The 21,931-nt window shown below is 48.8% G+C and overlaps 1 protein-coding gene across 2 annotated transcripts in view; it reads left to right on the forward strand.

Moving 5' to 3' along the window:
* Positions 1 to 9,947: 9,947 nt before the first annotated feature.
* Positions 9,948 to 21,931, forward strand: part of Pka-C1 (Protein kinase, cAMP-dependent, catalytic subunit 1) — a 177,866-nt gene continuing 165,882 nt past the window's right edge. The window contains exon 1 of one of the 2 annotated variants that reach the window (XM_077644479.1): positions 9,948 to 10,297. In XM_077644479.1, coding sequence (XP_077500605.1) covers positions 10,270 to 10,297 — 28 coding nt within the window. In that variant the 5' untranslated portion in view covers positions 9,948 to 10,269. The remainder of the gene's footprint in view (positions 10,298 to 21,931) is intronic. The other variant, XM_077644475.1, reaches the window with a different exon arrangement.

A 21,931-nucleotide genomic window follows, 5' to 3' on the forward strand; every position in this document is an offset into this window, starting at 1 on the left:
TGAGCCTTCTGAGGGAGACACGAAATTACGGCAGCGCACTCTTCATTTTTTTCTTTTTCGTCCTTTCTTTCTCGCACTCGCAGTATATAGCGTTCCACCTCGCCCCTCCTGTATAGACTGAGGGGTGCTGCCGTTTCCGCGGCCGGGTATATAACCGACCTCCTCGCCAAATTCGATCTCGCAGGCGCGATATAAACTCCGCTGGCTCCGGCAACGCTGACCCCGTCGCTATATAAATCCCTCTCTTACACAACCTGAAGTCCTCCTCCTCCTCTCTTACACAACCTGCCATCCGACCTGCAGTGTGTGCCTCTCTTTAAGAAACCATGCAGCCTTGGGGAAGTTGTGGAGCTACTGGCCTCTGCCAGTCTCGGGATCTTGATGGAGAAGATGTACCTATAGATATATGATTGGGCAGCGGCTGCTTGCTGGCATCACACGATAGCCGTTAGTCAAGTCATAGGCAGCTTTAGTGAAGCGTATATACGTGCAGGACCAGTCGAGTCCCTTCTGCTCATGCGCAGTGTGCGATTGTGTCACTGCGCACACTATACATCTACTTCTGCGCAAGCTCGCCTCCGTTATGATAATACTCCAAGGACAGCAATCGAGACATCCCAGTGCTGAGTTAACGAGAAAGGCACCATGGCTGACCAGGGAATCGTAAGGGACATTTTGTGAATATTTGTGAAGTTAGCTCGACAAGACTGCTCTAATTAGAGGTGGATGCCCACCATATAGACTGACATTGACGTTTATCATGTATGGGCTTTACTAACGTAGGTGTATATGGGGCCAGCTGGGCGCCAGGTGCGCATGCGCAATGGCAGGTTCTGGTTTTCACCCGGTTACTGCACATGCGTAGCAGCCCCCCGTCTAGTCAGCTTACGTCTCCGGTTCACTCAAACTCACTAATGCATGTTGCTGTGTGTACTCAGCACCTGATTCGCGGTGGCGCCAGTTGCAACTCCTACGACATTGCCTGGAATTAGTGAGGCATGTAGTAGGGAAGGTTCCCGCGAAATAATGATAGAAAGAAGGTAAGCGAACCGTGAAGACAGCAGCAACTGCAAATGTCTCCCGGCTGGCTTTCAATTATTGGCGCACAGGTGTATATATGGCGTCCGTGTGAAGCGCGCGGACTGAAAAGGGAGAGTGGGGATAGGAGCGGGGAGTAAGGTAAGAGGGAACGGTGCCGTTAAAGCTGCGCCGCCTCCCTCCGTTTTTTCAGTGTGTTTCACCTGGCAGACCTCGACGGACCATCGGTCGAAATCAATAGAAAGTTACTTTTCGCCCGACGACTGCCCTTTTATTTGCCTCTTTCCCGCCGCCCATCCCTTCCTTTTTTCCCCAATTTTCCTGGTCTGGATTTTGTAAACCTTTTCGTCGATCTGATTCGTGCAGGTTCGCTCGATCGCGTAATGCCTCCTCCCGCTCTGGGGTGTTTCGGCCGAATCTTTTTCTTTCGCTTACATTTTTCTTGCAGGAAATGGAAGGTCAGCACTGGTTGTATCGAGGTTAAAAACGAATGAGTCAGGCGCGTAGCGTACCCATGTCGTTATGGATATGGCCATAAAGGTTGGGTTTTTACAAGAGGACAGCCCGGGAAAAAATTGGGAATACTGCTTCCCCTTTTTTTCTTTTTGTGCCATATAGTAGTGGAGTCGCTAAAGGCATTGGTGTGCAAAGAACCTTTCATCCTTAATCACGCGTCCTCTTCCGATTTTACTGATTCTCATGGCGGATGATGAGGACCATGCGGCCAAAGGAAGTGCATGAGAAGGCGTGGAAGACAGACTGCAAAGAGTGGGGTGGTTCTGTGCTCTCTCTAGCTTTCTGGCGGATCCGTTCAATTTGCAAGTGAAAAGGGGGAAGGGCTGATCGACTGTAGTGAACTTCCTCTCTTGTTTTCTTCCGGTCTTCTTTGCTTCCCGTCGTCCATCTGCTCTTGTTGGTCTCGCTGTTCCAGTTCCCATTGGCTGTTTTCGGGTTTTTATATTTGAGCTCTCATTTCCAAACTAGGGGGTCGGAGGGAGAAATTTTTGAACATTACCAAATCGGTATAGATAGTTTACCTCTGGGTTTACAATAACTGGAAAGTCACGGATGCACTGAGATAGGTGGAAAAGGACGCTGCAGAACTGAGTGCAGCTGAGAGGAGGCATCAGCATGGTATCCTAACAGGGCTAGCTACCTAGCCTTGCAAGGGCTATAGTATAAAGGCTTTATAGGACCTTGAGGGCTCTCAACTCCTGGATGTATTAAAAGTCCCTGATGCAGTACACAGGACAAGCGACGTCGTTTTCTTTGTATGTACAGCTTTGCTCCTTGTGTTTTCTTAGAAACAACGTTTTTCTGAGTTATTTTTTGTTGCTTCATGACTTACAAAACCATACAATCAACCTATAAAGTTGTTGCTTTACGACTTACAAAACAATATAGCCAATGTATGCCGAACTTTCTGCGGCGTTGCGTCGGCGTATACTTTGCGTCGCCTTAGAAACAGCCAGCGACAGAGAGAAGAAAGACACAACACCTCAAAAGCGGGGTTGTCCTTTATCGTTCCTTTCTCGTCTATCGCGCTGTTCTTCAGCCACGCGCTATCAATTGGCCCAGTTTTCGATGCGTATACATTGTCCGAGCACCTTCGTTACTTCGAGCATGCTGTGTGGTACTATTTGCGCACGATAGAAGCAACAGCATGCGGGACCGTGTCGATCCTTGTGAAGCACCATACGTACGAGCGTCGAGCATTGTGCGTTAGAAAGCAAACAAAATGATAACTCCATCGACACTGCCATCCCCCCCCCCCCCTTACACCCCACGCCTCAATTGAAGTTGGGAGAGTGATAGCCATACCGCGTGCTCCTTATCTTGACGATAGCGGATTTAAATGGAGTTGCAGGTTGGAAACTACGCTGGCGCCATTTTATCAGCAAATGAAGAGAACGAACTCTTTAAGAAATGCATTGTGCAAATGGGGTAGACCATTCCAACGGCCCCTCAGCTCCGGGAGTTGCCCACGATCACACTTCTCCTCCCGCACCCCCCCCCCCCCCCCGGAGCGCCTATCTTGATCACGTGACTACAGAGGACACATCCTCGAGAGGGCTGACACCCCCGTCCACGTAAATGGCGTTCTTACAGCCCTGCAGTTGAACGCCGGAGTTTTCGTGTAAGACATTCTACGACGCAATTTACACGAGAAAGTTGATCAGGTTATTGCTGGAACCGGAAGAAAAATGTTAATAATAATAATAATAATAATTGGTTTTTGGGGAAAGGAAATGGCGCAGTATCTGTCTCATATATCGTTGGACACCTGAACCGCGCCGTAAGGGAAGGGATAAAGGAGAGAGTGAAAGAAGAAAGGACGAGAGAGTAGCCGTAGTGGAGGGCTCCGGAATAATTTCGACCACCTGGGGATCTTTAACGTGCGCTGAAATCGCACAGCACACGGGCGCCTCAGCGTTTTGCCTCCATAAAAACGCAGCCGCCGCGATCGGGTTCGAAAACGTTTCAGTTGCACTTGAATCCTACTGATCTTATTGATCTTTTCATTTTCTTCCCCTCTAACTTATCGTTCTCTATTTACATTTCATGGGTGATAAAAGTTATTCCTTGAACATGATCAGATCTGGGAGTCAGTAATAGCTTCGAAGTATGGAGATCTTTCATCTGAAAAAAAAAAGAGTTAAAAAGTTTAAAAGGGTGTTTGGTGGCGGGATAGAATAGATCGATGTGAGATATACGTTTTTGCTTCTGAAAACCGAACACCTTTCCTTCAGAAATCTGTTGGAACGTGTGCCCTCAGGCTGTCCCAAAACCTGTTTATGCCGGAGGTCCAGATTTCCACTCTTTCAGCTGGTTACGCGAGGGCTTGCAAATGTTCAAGTACAATCGATCGAGAGAGCGCCTTATTCAGTTTCGGAATAGAATCAAGCCGCGATTGGGCAACGCTTCTAAAGTACTTGCCGAAAGTTTTCTTGAGTACAGAATTGATGTAGGGTACCCTCAGCACATCAGTAAGCATGACTCGGAAATATAATACCGTTCCATGACCACGTCGCTGTAGTCGACAGAAAAGTTCACCTCGCTTCGAGAAAGCTGACTACTCTGACATGACAGTCGTGGCCTCTTTTTTTTTTTTTGTTTACAGCGCTGTAGCTGTTCAAGCGACGGTTCCCGGGAAAGGCGTGTTTGTGTTCGTGTCATTTCGAGTACGCGGCTCGCGTGACCGCCAGCCCGTACACACAGCCCTTGTGTCGCGCTAACCTCGTCGCCACATCATTCTAGGAAGGGGGGGGGGGGGGGGAGTCGCAAAAAAAAGGCACCGCCAAACTACTTGAATGCCTCCCGAGAGAATTACGTCCTGAAATGACTTGATGGCGCGGCATGCTGCGCGCATGCGCAAGTAGCAGCCCCCGCAGTTATGATACAGCCGTGCCAGCGACGGCGTGGAACATCAGTCGCGTTGCGGGAGCGCGATGGACGCAGTGGGTGCGGAACGTCGTGCTCGGACCACTGCATGTATGCGGGTTTAATTGTCTTGTTTTTTCTTGTAGGGGGAGGGGAGGAAATGGCGCAGTATCTCTCACATATCGTTGGACACGTGAACCGCGCCGTAAGGGAACGGATAAAGAAGGGAGTGAAAGAAGAAAGGAAGAGGTGCCGTAGTGGAGGGCTCCGGAATAATTTCGTCCACCTGGAGATCTTTAACATGCACTGACATCGCACAGCACACGGGCGCCTTTAGCGTTTTGCCTCCATAAAAACGCAGGGCCGATCCGGAGTTCCCGGATTCGAACCCGACCGCGGCGGCTGCGTTTTTATGCGCTTTATGCATTTTTATGCGTTTTATGCGTTTTTATGCACGTATGCGGGAGGCCAGAGCCACAAATGAGCGATTGGTCGAAAGTATAACGAGTGATGTCGTGACAGAGAGAGTTATGGTCCATTGTGGTGAAATTTCTTTTTTTTAGAGGGGATTTTCAGGGGGTAACGTTTGATGAAAAGTGAAATTTTTACGGAGCTTCATGTAGGCTTTTTCCGAATTGACGGAGTTTCGAGCTGATGCTGCCGAAATGGAACGAAATAGGGAGTTTTGAGGATTAACGAAGAAAATTTTAGGTTAGCGCATGGAACGTCACTGAATGTTGACCGCAAACTTCCTTTACGACAAATGCTAAACGCATTTATCACACCATAAAACGCTTATTGTAACCCTGACAAAACGGAAACACGATCGTCACCGTTCGAGCATGGCATTGGCATTGAAAGCAAGTGCAACAATACAAAAGCACAAGCTGGACCGGCTAGGATTGGTCATGCGCTTTACAGAGGGTGTAATATGGCATAATGATTTGTTTGCCATACTTGCTGGTCATCTAGTGTTTGGGGCCAGATTCCCTTAGGAATACTGACTACCCCAAGCCGCGTGCGAAGTCGCGGCCAACTGGTGAAATCAGTCGCTTGTGAAGCTGGAATTATCAGCAGGGTGTAGCTTCACCCCTTTCCATCGCCTCATTAAAGGGGTGATAACAATAGAGGCATTATGGCACAGCAATCTGACGTAATTCGTTCACTCACTGAACCCCAGAGAAATGCAGTGGTATGGGAGATGCCAAGTGGTGGTGCATCTTGCCTAGTTGGTGGCTGTCCGTTGTTCACAGTACAGGGCGAACGACTACGAGTCGAAGAAGTAAAAAGACGGGACGTCTTGTGTCCTTTCTTCTAGTTACTGTATTTTGTGCTGCTTTGTAAACAATGGAAGCTGTACGCTGTCGCATGATATGGTGCGATGTGACATATTGGTTCAGCTCAGTAGGCTTTAATTCAAGGGAAATAACCACAGAGTGACATCCCTCTGTCTCCGTTATTCTTCCCTTGCGATCGCCCTGTTGTGTAACGACTGGTTTGAGAGTAGGCAGGGAGAGTCTTGCCCACTCCCTCCCCTCTGTCGCCGTTCGCTAATTGGCAAGGACAGTCACGGGTACTGGTGATGTCGAGGCGATATCTCGGAATTGTGTCTTGTGAAAGACAATTTCTGACCTCTATACCGTCGCCACAACTGCATCGAAAACAGAGGTGTTGCTTGCACGCGTTAATTTTATTCCTATCATGTATTCTTCCTCTGTTTTCGACCCTTTGTAATGAATGTCGGTAATGAGACCACGCGGATGTTGAGTAACTGTAAGCGCCACCCAGCTCCTTTACTCTTGCTGTTGGGTCGAAGCTTGGTTAACCTCCCTGCTTTTCCTCCTCCTCCTGCTGGGTCGAAGCTGCTTCATGGCTGCGGTGATGCAGTTTGGGTAAACCGCAGTAGAGCAAGACCTTGTGCGCTGCCTTGTGTAAAAGTTTGCAAAGAAAGTTGAAATCAGTGCGGAGAGATAAACCAAGCCGAAAAATTCAACAAATAATTTTCTGTCGTCACAACAGATTTTCTGTGATTTTTTTGCCCATCAATTTGTAGTAACAACAGAAACTTTTGTAGTAACAACAGACAACCGAAATGTACAACAAAACGACAGAATCACAAAACTTGGATCGTAATTTTTGCAGTTAGGGTAAACCGCAGTAGAGCTAGAACTTGTGCACTGCCTTGTGTAAAAGTTTGCAAAGAAAGTTGAAATCAGTGCGGAGAGATCAACCAAGCCGAAAAATTCAACAAATAATTTTCTGTCGTCACAACAGATTTTCTGTGATGTTTTTTGCCCATCAATTTGTAGTGACAACAGAAACTTTTGTAGTAACAACAGACAACCGAAATGTACAACAAAACGCCAGAATCACAAAACTTGTAATCTAATTTTTGTCGTAGATGGTTCTTTACATTTTTTCGACTGGGAACGACAACGTGCATATGGGCGTTCCGATCAATGTTATGCTGTTTTCTCTTGCGCCCATCATAAATAAGGCTGGCTTTATCCGCGTCCCATGCAGTACAGAAAAAGAGTCGTCGATCAGAGAAAATAGATGCAGGAGGGTTTTCTGTCGTCACAACAGATTTTCTGCGGCGTTTTTTGCCCACCAACGAGTAGCAACAACAGAAACTTTTGTATTAACAACATAATTTTTTGAAGATACTACAGAAAAGCACTACAGAGCTACAGACGATAGAAATATACTACAACATGACAGAAAAATCTGTCATTACGACAAAATTACGACAAATTGCGATTCTTCTCAATGGTTCAGTCCTCCATACTTTCAACTGCGTAGAAAACGCACCACTTATCACGGCCACTGCTCGCTGCTTATAATATAAACCTAGATTGGGTAGAACCGTGCTTGCGTGTGCAAGAAATTGTGGAGGAGGCTGTCCAGGAGGTCGTCCATGCGTCGGAGGATGTGACAAGGAGGCATCGAAAGTAGAGATGACATGGAATGACATGGAATGGATGACAGTAGAGATGACATGGAAGGCGAAGATGGTCACGCCTACCAGAGGCAGGACTATTGGAGGGGAAGGGAAGAGGGCATGAGATGGAGGGATGGTTGGTGGGTAGTATGGTGGGTAGTTTGATAACCGCGAAGGGAGAATGCCGACAAGTACAAAAATAGTAGGAACCCGCGCGCAGCACGAGGCGCTAAAAATGGCGCGCTAAAAGCAAGGATAGAAAAAATTTCTTATTAAACACAGATTTTTTACAGTACTATGTTCGCTGAGCCATGAGAGAAAGCGTACATAGCCCATATTTGGACAGATAACTTTCTCTGCCTTGTCTTCATAATGTGTTTCCACAGTGGTACTCGTGCCAACAAGAAAGGAAGCGCGTGAAAGGATCAGTGGCGCCGCCTTGTTTCCGCGAGCGAAGTGAAGTGGAAGGCCGCTTCGAAAGCCGGCGCTAAAGGCAGCTGGCGCCGCCTGTCAGAGTAGCATGCAACTGCGCGCCTGAATTTTGAACTGCGCGGGCTTGAGAAAAGCTAAGGGACTATGGAGTCTGTGGCGCTTGTGCTATTTTTCTGCCTTTCTGTTGCACTTGAATAGCGCAGTTCAAATACTGAGTTCCTCCGGCTCAATGAAAGTATACGCGAGGGAATGATACCCCATTAGTTTTATCAATAACTGCCTTGTAAGGTGTTATCGAATGGCAGTCATGAAGGACATTCATAACAACGTGTACCGACACCAAACAGCACTGAATGAATATCTATTCCAAATGAAGCAATTTTGTCATCATAAAGGTCTGCCCACCATATCAGTGCCCTCAATTGTGAACGCCCAGATAACTAATCAGGAGGAATTTGTAAGTCTGCCTAAGTAGACCATAGGAAGGAGGAAACACAATCAGCAGGGAAGCCAGAACCGGGGGGGTCAGAGCTTTCTCAAGAGTTCTTATGGGGGATCTGCAAAATATAAATGCCCATTTTAAAGAGCAGTTGCAGCACCTTCCTCAGAAAAATACATGGGGTTGGGGGAGGGGGGGGGGTGCTCCGGCCCCCCATTTCCTCCCTAACTCTGTTCCAGCGTTCCTGACAATCGGTGCCCTTTATTAACACTATGGGCCCGTGCAGGTATTACATAACGGGACACATCACGGAAGTGCATCAGAAACACAAAGAATAACTACGTGATGGAATGTAAAAAATATTCATGTCTGAAGAAGGGCTGTTAAAAGGACAGAAGCGTCTCTCTCTCTCGTAACAGCAGAGCTACCTGTCTGACGACTACAGGTTTCGGTGCGCCACTATCCAAACGCTACCGCTATGCTGCTGTACTAGTTGACTGGAATTGTAAGGACTACACATATCCGCTGAAAAATTATTAACACGGACAAGGCTTGTCCTGTCTGCTTGTGTTCATGTGCTGCCGAGTGTTTCGTGTAGGCTCTCAGGCAGTGAAGACTATGAAGTGCATGTCAGGTCCCTCTCGTGTCCGCAACAGTAGTGCCGTGCAATGATTTTTTTCGTTCACCTGTCTTGATGTAATCGGTGTATTGGAAGAAGTTTAGACGTATTTCGCACAACTACTTGAAATGTCTGGACCGATTTTTCAGAACCAATTTTGTTTGTACGGTGAAAGCTGTTATACGGAGCTCTGACCGGCGGATTCAGATCGTAGAGTCCCAGACTGTCAAGATCCGGTCACGTGACCGTCACGTGAACAGAGTCAGGAACGTGGTCGGGCGCCCGTCGCGACCCTTGTGGTAGCCCAGACCCCAGCCCAGAGGTCTTAGACCTTAACTGTCAGAGCAAAATACTGGCAGAAGCACGAGGACAGCTTTCGCCGAGTTTAGAGCGTTGCGCAGTAGAGCGTAAACACTTGACCACTATTTCCTTTTTTTTTTCATTTACAATTCCCTGCACCGGTTTACTTAAGTGGCACGGTCCTGCACTCTTTATTTGTAATTATTTTTGATCAAGTCCCATTGTGCTGGAACCCTTCCCTTTCCGCTCTTACTCCCCCAGTCGCCGCCTCCTGCGCTTAGTACCATCGCAATGGGCACTAGAACTCCCATGGACATCCGGCGGACGTCCTAAACGTCCATGGGACGTCCATGGGAGTTATAATGTCTACCGGGATGTATGCCGGCGGGTTAAACACGCTGCCTAAAATATATAATATATTTTTGATTCAAGAGCTTTGCTTCTGTCATTAAGAACTCAAATGACGAGAGGATGTTTTTTGTTCAAAAAAATTCTCGTTTATACCCTGCACCTGGCTGAAACCCTTACCTTTCCGCTCTTACTCCCCCAGTAGCCGCCTCCTGCGCTTAGTACCATCGCAATGGGAACTGGAACTCCCTTGGACGTCCATGGGAGTCATAATGTCTACCGGGATATATGTCGGCCGGTTAAACACGCTGCCTAAAATATATAATATATTTTTCATTCAAGAGCTTTTTTTCTGTCTTGAAGAACTCTCAAATGACTAGAGGATTTTTTTTGTTCCAAAAAAATTCTCGTTTATACCCTGCACCTGGCTCATGATACTCTTTCCCTTTCGTCTTTGCAGGCCCCGTGGAGGTGGTGGCGGTAACGTTGTACGACGCCTTCGACGGCCAGCAGCAGCAGCAGGCGCCCGGGGGTCCGAAGAGCGCCAGCGCACCCGCCACTCCACAGGGGGGCGGTGCCGGCGGACACGCCGCCTCTCAGAGCTCGCAACAGCAGCCTCAGCAGAAGGACAAGGACAAGCAGTCACCGGCTGCTGGGGCCCCTGTCCGAGGGAACGGGCTGAGTCCGCCCTGTCCGCAGTCAGCGCCCTGCACGCCGCCCGCCACCAGTAACAACACCACGGCGTCCAACCAGGCCACCACGTCGGCGGACATGCCGCCCCTCAAGGAGCCCAAGGACTGTGAGTGGGAAAGAACGCTTTTCAATGGAGGAATCCATTATTCTCCCACTGCATGCGTCCTGGCCAGCTAAACAGCTAAGCACCCGTAGAGATCGAGCATCCCTGGTCGGACGTCTGCAGGATGTCTAGGCGCATGCGCCGACGTCATAACGGTGAAGATGCGCGGGCATGTCTAATATGCTAATGTGGAGAACGTGGCTACCATTAGTCAGGCGCCTGAAGACGCAAGGCGGGGGCCTACGGAGCGCAAAGAAGAGGCAGTAGAAGTGCGTGTGTCCTGTGCGCTGTGAACGCCGCTGCATGTTAGCGTTCAGGCGTGCGTGAGATGTTTTTGTACGCAGGTGCAAAATGGACTGAATCGTCTGGGATGGAATATCTTCGCACCAATCGTGAACGTAACACCCGCACTTTCTGTGTCGGCACCTCTAACCCGCCTGTTGAGAACGCGACTCGTAAATGGAAATAATTTGTGCGGGCAGACCACGAAGAACAACCTAAGCCCACCTTTTTTTCATTTATTTAAGCATCTTGCTCATCTCTAACTTCATAGTTTTTATGCCTTGAGGCAATAAACATCGCTCCAAAAAAACAACAACCTAAGTTTCTAACACGCGACAGCAGAAATACACACAGGAAGGACCGCATATCTGAGTCTGTTTGAAAAGCCCGCTCTCGTGTGTGGTTTACTCTGGGCTCGCTAGGTCGCACTAGCGTCGCGGAAAGAGACGAGAGCCTGTTTGCGTCACTTTGTGACGTCAAACCGGCTTTTGCGGAGCACTTGCATCGTGGCGCGCGGTGACGTCGCCAGCGAGGAGAGAGTGACTAATTTCTTCTGTGTGTAAAGCTATCTGATTGTTGTCGATCAGTGACTTCCCTTTGATAATATTGTCCATCTGAAAATGCCTGGTCTCGTAACAGGAACGAATTCTACAGTACATGTACGGGGACCTCTTTTTGCTTCAAATTCAGCGCGACAAACATCTGTTTATTGGTCACCGGACGCAGAATAATTTTCGATCGTATTCGTCAGGCGCATGGTAACGGCGTGTATGCTATCCATGATGAGTATCATGTGGTGTATTTGACTCAATATCAGCCGCAACGGTTCTTCAATAGCTTCCCTCTGTAATATCTGTCTTAACTAGCTGGCTTGTCGTCAAATAGCTCGGGCTGGTTTTTACACCGGGCTTTAATATGAGAGCTGAAGTAATAGATTCGGGTCTGTGTTCGTTGTTACCGGCTAACTTCCGGGATGACTGACCTTCGCATACCGCATATCGTGCATAGCTTCACGTCTCGCTCCATAGTTTGACGTGCCCAAATGTGTCCGTCTCATTTCGTTGATTTCACCGCTTCCCTAGCTCCTGATGCATTCAGTACATAAAGGTGTGCTTTTTGTTCCTGGATACTTATCGGGGCTGGGTGTGCGTCTCTAGCCTCTTGGCAGTACACAAACAGCCGGTTCCAATTTCTGTCGCAGTTTTTAACGTTACAGAGCGTTCCGAAAGTTGCGATGAACACCGCGAGGTGACGCCGCAGGCAATACCGTTTCGACCTTGAAACTTATTGAGCGGGTCCTTTCGTGCAATGTCGCCCGCTTCCTTTCTTACCCTGCACATTTATTTTTCCGGATGGCCGGGGACAGTGGGTGGGGAGAAAAGGGGAGGTTGCTCGAACTTATTTTGATTTCCCAGAAACACCAGCTTTATATTCTTTCTTTTTTTCTTCGTTGCCATCGGCGCTTGACATCTTTCTTCCCATTCTTTTCCATTCTTTGTTTCCTTCATTGCGCGTACGTGTCCGTGTGTGTGTGTGTGTGTGTGTGTGTGTGTGTGTGTGTGCAAGTGTTTTTTTTTTTTTTTGAGCGCTTGCCAAGTCGTGCCGGGACCGGAATCAATATATCGGACGGGGAGGCCGGAAAGGACGGAGAAAAAGTGCGCTAGGAAATCTTTTCAGGGGGGGGGGGGGGGGGGGGCTTCCCTCTCTTTCTTCCATTTCGTCCGCTCTTCTTTCGTTCCTCGCCCCGTCTTTCGCATTTCTCTCGTTCTATCGCCCGCCCGCTGAGTCCCATCCTCCGCGCGTTCGCCACTTCTCGCCGGGTAATTTCTGCCTCGTGGGTTAGATTCTTGGCCTCTGCCGGTGGGATTGCGTATTTGTGTATGTGTGTGTGCCCTAATAAAAATGACCTATGGACTGTCTATAGACTTTTTATAGACTCCATTGTTTTGGTATATATTTTCCTGTTGTCTTTTCATAGTCTATAGACTGTCTATAGAAAAAAGTCTACAGTCATCGAAACCAAGGTGCATGGGGGAATGTTTTTTTTATGCGTTGTGCTTATCAGTGGGATATTATAGTTCTTAGATTAATAAATCGCTTAAAGAAAATTACTTGTCTTGATACCATAGGTAGCTTAAGAGGGCTCTCGCACATTTTCCGCCCTCGCCGTTAGATGACGTTCCACGTCACACTTGCGGTATTACAGGACGTGCTATGTCCACCGCTATGGATGAGGGTGGCGCTGGTGAACACTCTCAAGGTTCGCTTACACCCAATGAACATAAATACCCACGAAAGCAGCAGATTGGACAGCCGTCGCCGTAGCTCAGTTGGTAAGAGCACCAGACGCGATATTCGGAGGTCGTGGGTTCGGATCCCACCGGCGGCATGGTTGTTTTTTCTGCTGCTTTATAAGTAATTTTCTTTAAGCGATCTATTCATCTAAGAACTATAATATCCCACTGATAAGCACAACACATGAAAAAAACATTCCCCCATGCACCTTGGTTTCGGTGACTGTTGGCTCCCTTCATAAGTTTGTCAAACGGGCCCCTCATTTCATTTGACTTGTCTGCTAATATATATATAGTGTATAGGATTTGTATTGCATGTAGAGTAGTCTATAGGATTTGTCCATCGGAAGTCCATAGACTTTATAGACAAAAGTTAATGGACAGTCTATAGACTCTCTAAAGAATTTTTGTTTACTACAGAGAGTTGCTAGCGACGTTCTGCAGTAAAATAGCGCTCGAACCGACTCCGTGAGGCGCGAATAAAATTGCTGCTGAAGCAACAGCCGGTTGATGCGATGTCTTGACAGTCCACTGCAATAGTTTGCAGACCACAGGAGCCACCCCAAAGCAAAGAAACAAAGGCTTAATTACTCCACTGCTTAATTGCCACAGCGGTGAGAGGCAGCGCAGATAGGCTAGGACCGGCACAAGAGAGCCTACTGCACAGGCGCTGAAATTTATTGCGAGCAGAGAGCAGCGTCTGCCCACCAGCCGTGGCCCACGTGACAAAAGGGATCAAGAACAGAATAGTTAAGACAAAACGATACAGTCCTTGCTCCGTTTTCTTAGTAACGCGCGTGTTTGCTTCCTTCTGCCTTTTATTATTGTATTCAGCCTCCTGTTTTATTAGTCTCAATTATCATCCTTCTGCGCATTATATGCCATAAAACACATCAAATCTTGCAAAAATTATGTTCATCTGTCAGGCCCCCCGATTCTTCCAGACTCAAGATTCTTCTCGATTCTTCAGGTTTAAAAGTTTCCAGACTATTCCATGTTACGCCTGAATAGCATCGCGTACTTTTGTAAATACGCGGGTACCCCTGCGTGGTCCAGGTGAGTTTAGGACAGTATCGGATATGTGGGCTCCCAGTGAAACCCACGTACTAAAAGCGCCAGTTGCGTGAGGGACACTTATTTAACTACGTTCGGCATCTGCATGGGTGAAGAGCAGGTGCACAGCATAGGCACAGAACAGGGGCGAATGGGCCTTTGTAAGAGTACACCTGTGCGGAAAGAGGGGCGAAATTGAGCGGACGTGTTACAGACTGGACAAGGGATAGTGAAAAATGTAACTGTAGAATGCACTTTAACTAAGAAAACGTCATCACATAGATATCCTACCGTTGCGTGACATCGTGATAATGTAAAGAGCTGGAGCAGCGCACTGCTGCACTGAACTACACGTGGCGTAATTGAGTGCAGCAGTGCGCTGCTCTGGGTGCGCAAGGACAGCAACATGGGAACGTAAAAAGGGCTCCAACCTGAAGGTTTTAGCGTGGTGTTAGCAAATGACCGTGCTTAATTGAACCCTCAATACCTCCATGTGGCGAAGCCATGTGTCCAGTTCTTAAGAGGCTCTGACAAGCGATTTGCCCCTTCGTACACATGAGCCCAGTTATTGCATAGCACTGTTCGGTACTTGAAATTTTCTCACGCGTTGAGTAGAAAAGACATGATGGTTTGTTGGGATCACGCGTGAGCGCACCAGTGGCATATGCTACCTTATCACTTACATATTAAGTTCTCAGTAATTTTCGCTAGGTTAGGAGTGAGAAGAGTTTGATCGCCGAAGCGTGCTCCGGTTAATTATGGTCAGGACTGTACAATCCTGAGAACCAGTTCATATATCGCTGGACACCTGAACCGCGCCGTAAGGAAAGGGATAAAGGAGAGAGTGAAAGAAGAAAGGAAGGAGGTGCCCGTAGTGGAGGGCTCCGGAATAATTTGTGGTCGAAATTATTCCGGAGCCCTCCACTGCGGGCACCTCCTTCCTTTCTTCTTTCACTCCCTCCTTTATTCCTTCCCTTACGGCGCGGTTCAGGTGTCCAGCGATATATGAGACAGATACTGCGCCATTTCCTTTCTCCAAAAACCAATTATTATTATTATTATTAATGAGAGGACTCACGCCGTCTATAACTGGAGCTTTGTATTTCTTACTTTTTTCATTTGTTGTTGCTTTGTTTCAACTGTTCACGTACGACTGGAGTTACCGAGAATTTGCCTTGTACCTGTTCTCCTCGTTTTTACGCCCCCCCCCCCCCCCCCCCACCCCGCCGATTCTTTTCCGCGCACTTCTGAGGTCGATTAACATCACACGAAACAAAGATGCCCATGACGCGTGCCCCAGTGACCACTGTCGACATTTCCGGCCGGTACACTATACTGATATACCACCCCTTGCGGCATGGCTGCAGAAAGGGCGGAGTCTCCTTCCCAAAGGCGCGTGTTTGCTTTGTGTGTGCCTGCTGCAGATCCTTCCGGGCCAGAGGACGAGGGAGAGGGCGACCGCCATTAGCAACCCTGCTAAAAATTGTCGCGCGCCCCGCCTAGGACTGCGCTCTGCGGAGAAGTACCCCTGCTCGCTCCTCAAGGGAGCAACTACGCCCAGAGACCCCTCCAGCGTATACCGTGTTGACGCGGATTTAAGCGCCTCGCGATGTCGAAGCGCATTTCTGAAGTGCAAACTTGAACAGTCGGAGTGAGTGATGGAAGGAAAGAGGAGAGAGAGAGGGAACAGGGGAGGGAAGGAAAGAGGTAGGGAGCGAAAGAGTAAAAGAAGCTGATTTTGCTGACCACTGTTTCGATAAGATTTCAGTCGGTTTCGTTTAGTATGTTACCAGGGCCGTCCAAGCGTTACAAAGAGAAGTAGGTAAGCGTAAAAAAGGACATGGGAAGTAGTGATAGTTAAGGGACACTGGGGACAAACTGAAACTGACCTGTATCATAGATTACCGCGTCCCAATGACATTGACCAGTCTGCATTCACTGAAAAACGAAACATTTATAAAGAAGAAAAAGGAAAAAAGAAATAAACGCCTCCATCTCCACCCACCGACCATTTTCGCAAGCAAGCTGCGACGACGTAAGATTTAAATGCAGATCTCTGAGGCTAGAGGAGCATCACCATAAACTCCTCGTCGGTAATCACGGAGGCCCTTTTTTCATCATTGACGGCACAATTTTTAACCGAGTACGTAGCGGGGAACAGATGCTCCATTTCTGAGCTCCAATTTTTCTCAGCAATAAATTTGTCTTTCGCTGCCGGACAAACAGGAGACTGTCACAGAAAGCCGAACGATCAATTTTGACTGAGAAGAAATATTGGGTGAGGTTGTTCCCCGTGTTCATTTAAGTTATATTACTGGTTACAGTATATTTTGAAGTATCCGGATCGGCAGTGGTGAAGACCATGGCAGGAAGGTGCCGCGTCATTGTATACTTAAAATCAAAATGAAAATTGGTTTTTGAGGAAAGGAAATGGCGCAGCGTCTGTATCACATCTCGATGGATACCTGAACCGTGCCGTAAGGGAAGGGATAAAGGAGGGACTTAGAGAAGGAAGGAAGAAAGAGGTGCCGTGATAGAGGGCTTCCGGAATGATTTCGACCACCTGCTCAACCTCAACCTATATGTAAAATGCACCGTCCCCGATTTCGAAGCTGACTCAGATCAGGGAAGAAAACGGGATGCTTGTATTCGCGTTAATGCGGTACGTCCTTTCCATCTTTCTTTGCTTTTTGTTCTGTGTAGAGTCCTCAAGGCTAGCTGCGGGAAGTAGGAAGCGTGGAGACCGTTCGCGACGCGTGTCCACGCGCAGGAGGCTCGTTAGTGCGTGCACACGTGGAGTCGAGATGGGGTGAAGGTCAGCCGCTTAACCTCCCTTCGCTCGAGAAAGCAGGCTTCTTGCTGTTCGAGTCATTTCTCTCCTGCCAATGCAGTGTTAGCTAGTAGTTGACTCGAGGAACGGGGTTATCGGAAACGAGCGCAGTTTGATCGGGTAGGTGGTTGCATTAATGACTGGCAGAACGGAAAGACGGTGGCAAAACGAAGACAGAAACGCTCTGACAGTGGTAACTTCGCAGCGGTGAGGAGTGGTAAAAAAAAGAATTTCAACACATGAATACGACGTAACAGTTCTTTAAAGGTAGACACCGTACGGGTTAAAACCAGCCCAATGGACAAAATTATTTTGGGATTAAGAAGAAAATTTAGTCCAGTAGAACTCCGATAGACGTCCTGCATACGTCCTTTGGACGTCCCAGGGACGTCCTGCATACGTACTTTGGACGTCCCGGGGGCGTCCTGCATACGTCCAGGACGTTCCCGGGACGTCCAAAGGAGCTCCAATTCCAATTGGGAGCGGTTCGCTGTCGTGTGCTTACTGTGCTTTTTGGGTTGCTCGAAATAAAAAGGCGATCGGGTGAAGGGGGTGCAACGAAGCACGCTGAGCTGTTCCCGGCAGGCCTCTGAGCAGGCTGCTCTTTCTATTTGCCTAACTTGCGCGCAAACTCGGCGTACCCTGAATGAACAGTCTCTCCGAGTGTCTCCGGAGCCGAGTGACTGCGAAGCGACAGTGTAGAATTCTTCGAACATGTCCGAACAGAACCGCTAGGTTGTACCCAGTGCCCACTCCCAGGACCAGCGGGATCACGTGACAACGGGTGCCGCGTTCTAGAAAGCGCCCTCTGCTCACACTGGGTGTTGCTACAGGCCTAGCATGCTTCGCATCGAAGCCCCAGTAGACGGTGCTTTGTAACTAGCCACCGCCTGTCATGAGAGCTCTAATCCACCTATTAATGATCTCTAAACAGAGTAATCTCTGATTAAAATTAAGGGGCAGCTAGTTTTCCGCAACGCCTTAGGGAACGAAGCTAGCCGATCAGGCCGGGCGAGAGCCTCTGCTTCGCTCAGCTAGATGGGCTTCCTCGCATGACACTAGCGTCGCGTGAAATTTTGGTACACTGGGCTGAAGGCTACCCCCGACCACACCCTAAGCTTCCCTCGTCACGCAGATTTAAAGCGTCTTCACGTGTCTAGCGCTGCTGCAAGGGCTCGCAGCCAAACCGGATCCGCGCGCGAAAAGTTATCGCGGGAGCACTGTTAATGAAAGTTCCGCTTGCAGGGGTGCGGCGCGCCGTTCGATATATTGAATCTGGCGTTGAATAGGAGTTCGATAGACGCGGTCAATAAGGGCTATACTTTTGCATGGGATTTTCAGGGGCTTGTATTGGCTGTTCGATATCAGCAATACTCGAGTACAGTCGAACCCCGTTATAACGAAATGGTTTTACCGAAATTATACATATAACGAAGGAATGACGATTCCCTTCGGGAGCTCGGTCAACACGGGCTACAACGAAGTTACGGCTACAACGAAGTAATCGCCGAGCCCCCTTCAGTTTCGTTATAACGAGGTTATGCGGGATCGACTGTATCCCAAGGACGGAAAAAGAAAAAGATAACCGCGCTTTTTCTCCGGCAGTTGGTGCATTTTGTGTGAGGTCTTTCCCGAGTTTTGAGCTGACTCATCGCTCAAGCACGTTCTTGTGTTGTTATTACGCGCGAGCGGAAAATCAAGCGCGCTTACAAGTGGGAAAGGGAAGCAGCTATAAACGCAAGCACCTTTCAAGTTAATTGCTTCGTCCGTGCGGGACCGCAGCGCGCGCGCGCCTGCAGAATATGCCCAGGAATGCAGTAAACGTTTCGACGAAAACAACTCGCCTTTACAGTCACTTTTTTTTTTCAAGTACGCGGGAGAAAATGAGCACTTTACTCTTCTGTAAGCCTACCGCGGCGGCATCTCGTTCGGCTTACTCCGAACAAGGAACTTCGCATGAATAATAAAAACAAAGAATGATTTCTTTTTCTTTTCAGCGGTATGCATATTCGGCGAAATATTTCATCCACGTCGCTAGCTCACTCTTTAGAAAGTTCGCGATCGTGCCGCTTGTGGCGCTTTCCGCACCCGTTCGCCCGTTAAGTGCTTGGCGAAATATAGCGAGCCTCGGATCGGGCAGAGTTTATGTGTTGCCGCCGCCGGCAAGCGAGCAACGTTCGACCTGTATATCAAATATCCGCTAATGGATCGCCGTACCACCCCCCCCCCCCCCCCGCCTCCGCGCCCCACCTCATCTCTTTCCACCCTTCTCTGCCGTTTCAGCTCGCCCCGATATAGCATTTTCCTTTCCCCCTTCCCATTCCCACGCTTTGCGTCGGTTTTTCCTCACGGCGGCGTTGCGTGCACTGGCGATCCTCCCTAATGGCTTGGTCATTAAATGACCCGAGCACTGGGTCGTAAAAAGACGCCTCTATATGTACTATAACGCCCACGTTAATGTCGGCGCCGGGGACAGAGGCCCGGCGTGAACCCCTCCCCCCTCACCTTGTAACCTTTTCTTGTTCTTATAATAACTCAGACTGGCGCACAGGCCCTGTGCTGCTGAACGCTGGGTCTTGAGATCGAATCCCAGCCTCTACTGCCACGCTTAGGGGGAGGAGAAATTCAGAAGCACCCTTGTGCTTAGATGTGGTGGTCGAAATTACTCCGGAGGCAACCCCCCCCCCTTTTTTTTCTCTCTCCTACTACTACGACTCAACGACTAAGGCGTTCTGCTCTCATGGGTGGTGTTCTCTTCCTGGGCACGAGTTCAAGGTTTCGATATGCCCAGTTGCGGTCGCCGAGTTGAGTTGGAGCCTAAATTAATTTCGTGCTGTGTGTGCGCCTTGAAGGAACTAATAATAATAATTTGTTTTTGGGGAAAGGAAATGGCGCAGTATCTGTCTCATATATCGTTGGACACCTGAACCGCGCCGTAAGGGAAGGGATAAAGGAGGGAGTGAAAGAAGAAAGGAAGAAGAGGTGCCGTAGTGGAGGGCTCCGGAATAATTTCGACCACCTGGGGATCTTTAACGTGCACTGACATCGCACAGCACACGGGCGCCTTAGCGTTTCGCCTCCATAAAAACGCAGCCGCCGCGGTCGGGTTCGAACCCGGATACTCCGGATCAGTAGTCGAGCGCCCTAACCACTGCTCCCGCGTCGAAATTAACCCAAAACCTCCTGGAGTTCCCGGGTTCGAACCCGACCGCGGCGGCTGCGTTTTTATGGAGGAAAAACGCTAAGGCGCCCGTGTGCTGTCCGATGTCAGTGCACGTTAAAGATCCCCAGGTGGTCGAAATTATTCCGGAGCCCTCCACTACGGCACCTCTTCTTCCTTTCTTCTTTCACTCCCTCCTTTATCCCTTCCCTTACGGCGCGGTTCAGGTGTCCAACGATATATGAGACAGATACTGCGCCATTTCCTTTCCCCAAAAACCAATTATTATTATTATTATACGATGTTCTCTTGAAGAGACGAGTATTGGTTTTCAGGAAAGGAAAGGCGCAGTAACTTAACTGTCTCAATTTTCGGCGGACACCTGAACCGCGCGCTGCCGGGAAGGGGTATATGGGGTGGTGAAAGGAGGGAGAGTGACGATGGTCTGATTGTTCAGTCCAGAACTCTAAAAAAAATAAAAGCGAAGTGTTCACGGAATACATGCAAGAAATCGGACAGTTCAACGAAAAAGCAAGCTAGTGCAGGGCGGGTTAGAAAAAAAAAGAAACGATTTCTGTCTCGAGGTCAATGGTTCTGCAAAACATTATACACACAGCACAAATCTCTAAAACAGCACACACAAACTTTCGATCAAACAGAAAAGTGGTCAATTTTCGTGCTTGTTTCTGTTGTTTCCATCGACAGAAGAATACGTGGCTCGTCACGGCTGCCGCCCGAGCATCATCATCATCGTCATCATGTCGTTTTCGTAACGTTTATTGTTATTTACAAGTAGATAATATTAGAGCGGGCGCTAACCATCCCTCATAAGCATCTTCACCACCTGAAGCGAAGGCAGCCCGTCTTGCATGCAAGAACGGGCCGAGAGAAAAAAATCAATACACGTAGCGGTAGTGTCACTTCGACAGAGCCGTACTAAAATATTCAGTGGCTTGCCTGTTCGAGTGATGTGGCTTCGACCAAGTCATCTCTCATCTCTACGTAGGCTCCGGAATGCTCCCTTCTAAAAATAGCTCTCTCTACGGCCGTCCTGAGAAAACCCCCTTCTTTCTGTTTCCTTTTTTTGCTGCTGCAGCTCGAGCCTAGTCATCATGCATGCACCGTGTATTCGCAGTAACAACCGCGTGCGAGCCGCTCGGCCAGTGCCAAGGCCACGGTTGCACCACTAAGCTTGTCCGGTGGCGCCTTGTTCGGCGCCGCTCATCAGATAAGGCGCGCGTGATGAACATGCCCATCGGGGAGTCCGTACGCGTGAAGCCACCCACCCCTGTTGCAGCGCCCCCCGACGAGAATCTTGTTTTTACATCGGCTTTCTGAGAGCGCCGCGCCGGTGCCAGTGTAGTACACGTCTTTGGCAGGAAGCAAACACATTGCACAGTCTGACGTGTCCCCCGGCTGAAAGCCGAAAACAACATCCTGAGTTAACCCTGCCTGCCTGCCTGGGTGTTTGTGCACGAATGCTAGCTATCTGTTGAAGAAATCCCCAGGCCGAGGCGGCCGTAAACGCAAGATGTCAAGGAAGAATTCCGCTGGTCAGTTCAGTTGGATGGTATTCGACACCTCAACGATGTTTGGAGAAGGGAAAATGAAAATTGGTTTTGAGGAAAGGAAATGGTGCAGTAACTGTGTCATGCATCACAGTGGACACCTGAACCGCACCGTAAGAGAAGGGATAAAGGAGTGAGTGAAAGAAAGAGAGAAAGAGGTGACTTAGTCGAAGGCTCGGGAATAATTTGGACTACCTGGGGATCTGTAACGTGCGCTGAATCGCACAGTGCACAGGTGCATTTTGCGTTTCGCCTCCATCGAAACGTTCGAACCCGGGTTCGAACCCGGCCGCGGCGGCTGCGTTTTTATGGAGGAAAAACGCTAAGGCGCCCGTGTGCTGTGCGATGTCAGCGCACTTTAAAGATCCCCAGGTGGTCGAAATTATTCCGGAGCCCTCCACTACGGCACCTCTGTCTTCCTTTCTTCTTTCACTCCCTCCTTTATCCCTT

The sequence above is a fragment of the Amblyomma americanum genome, chromosome 11, assembly GCF_052857255.1.
Source record: "Amblyomma americanum isolate KBUSLIRL-KWMA chromosome 11, ASM5285725v1, whole genome shotgun sequence".
In the NCBI taxonomy this organism is placed as follows: Eukaryota; Metazoa; Arthropoda; class Arachnida; order Ixodida; family Ixodidae; genus Amblyomma; species Amblyomma americanum.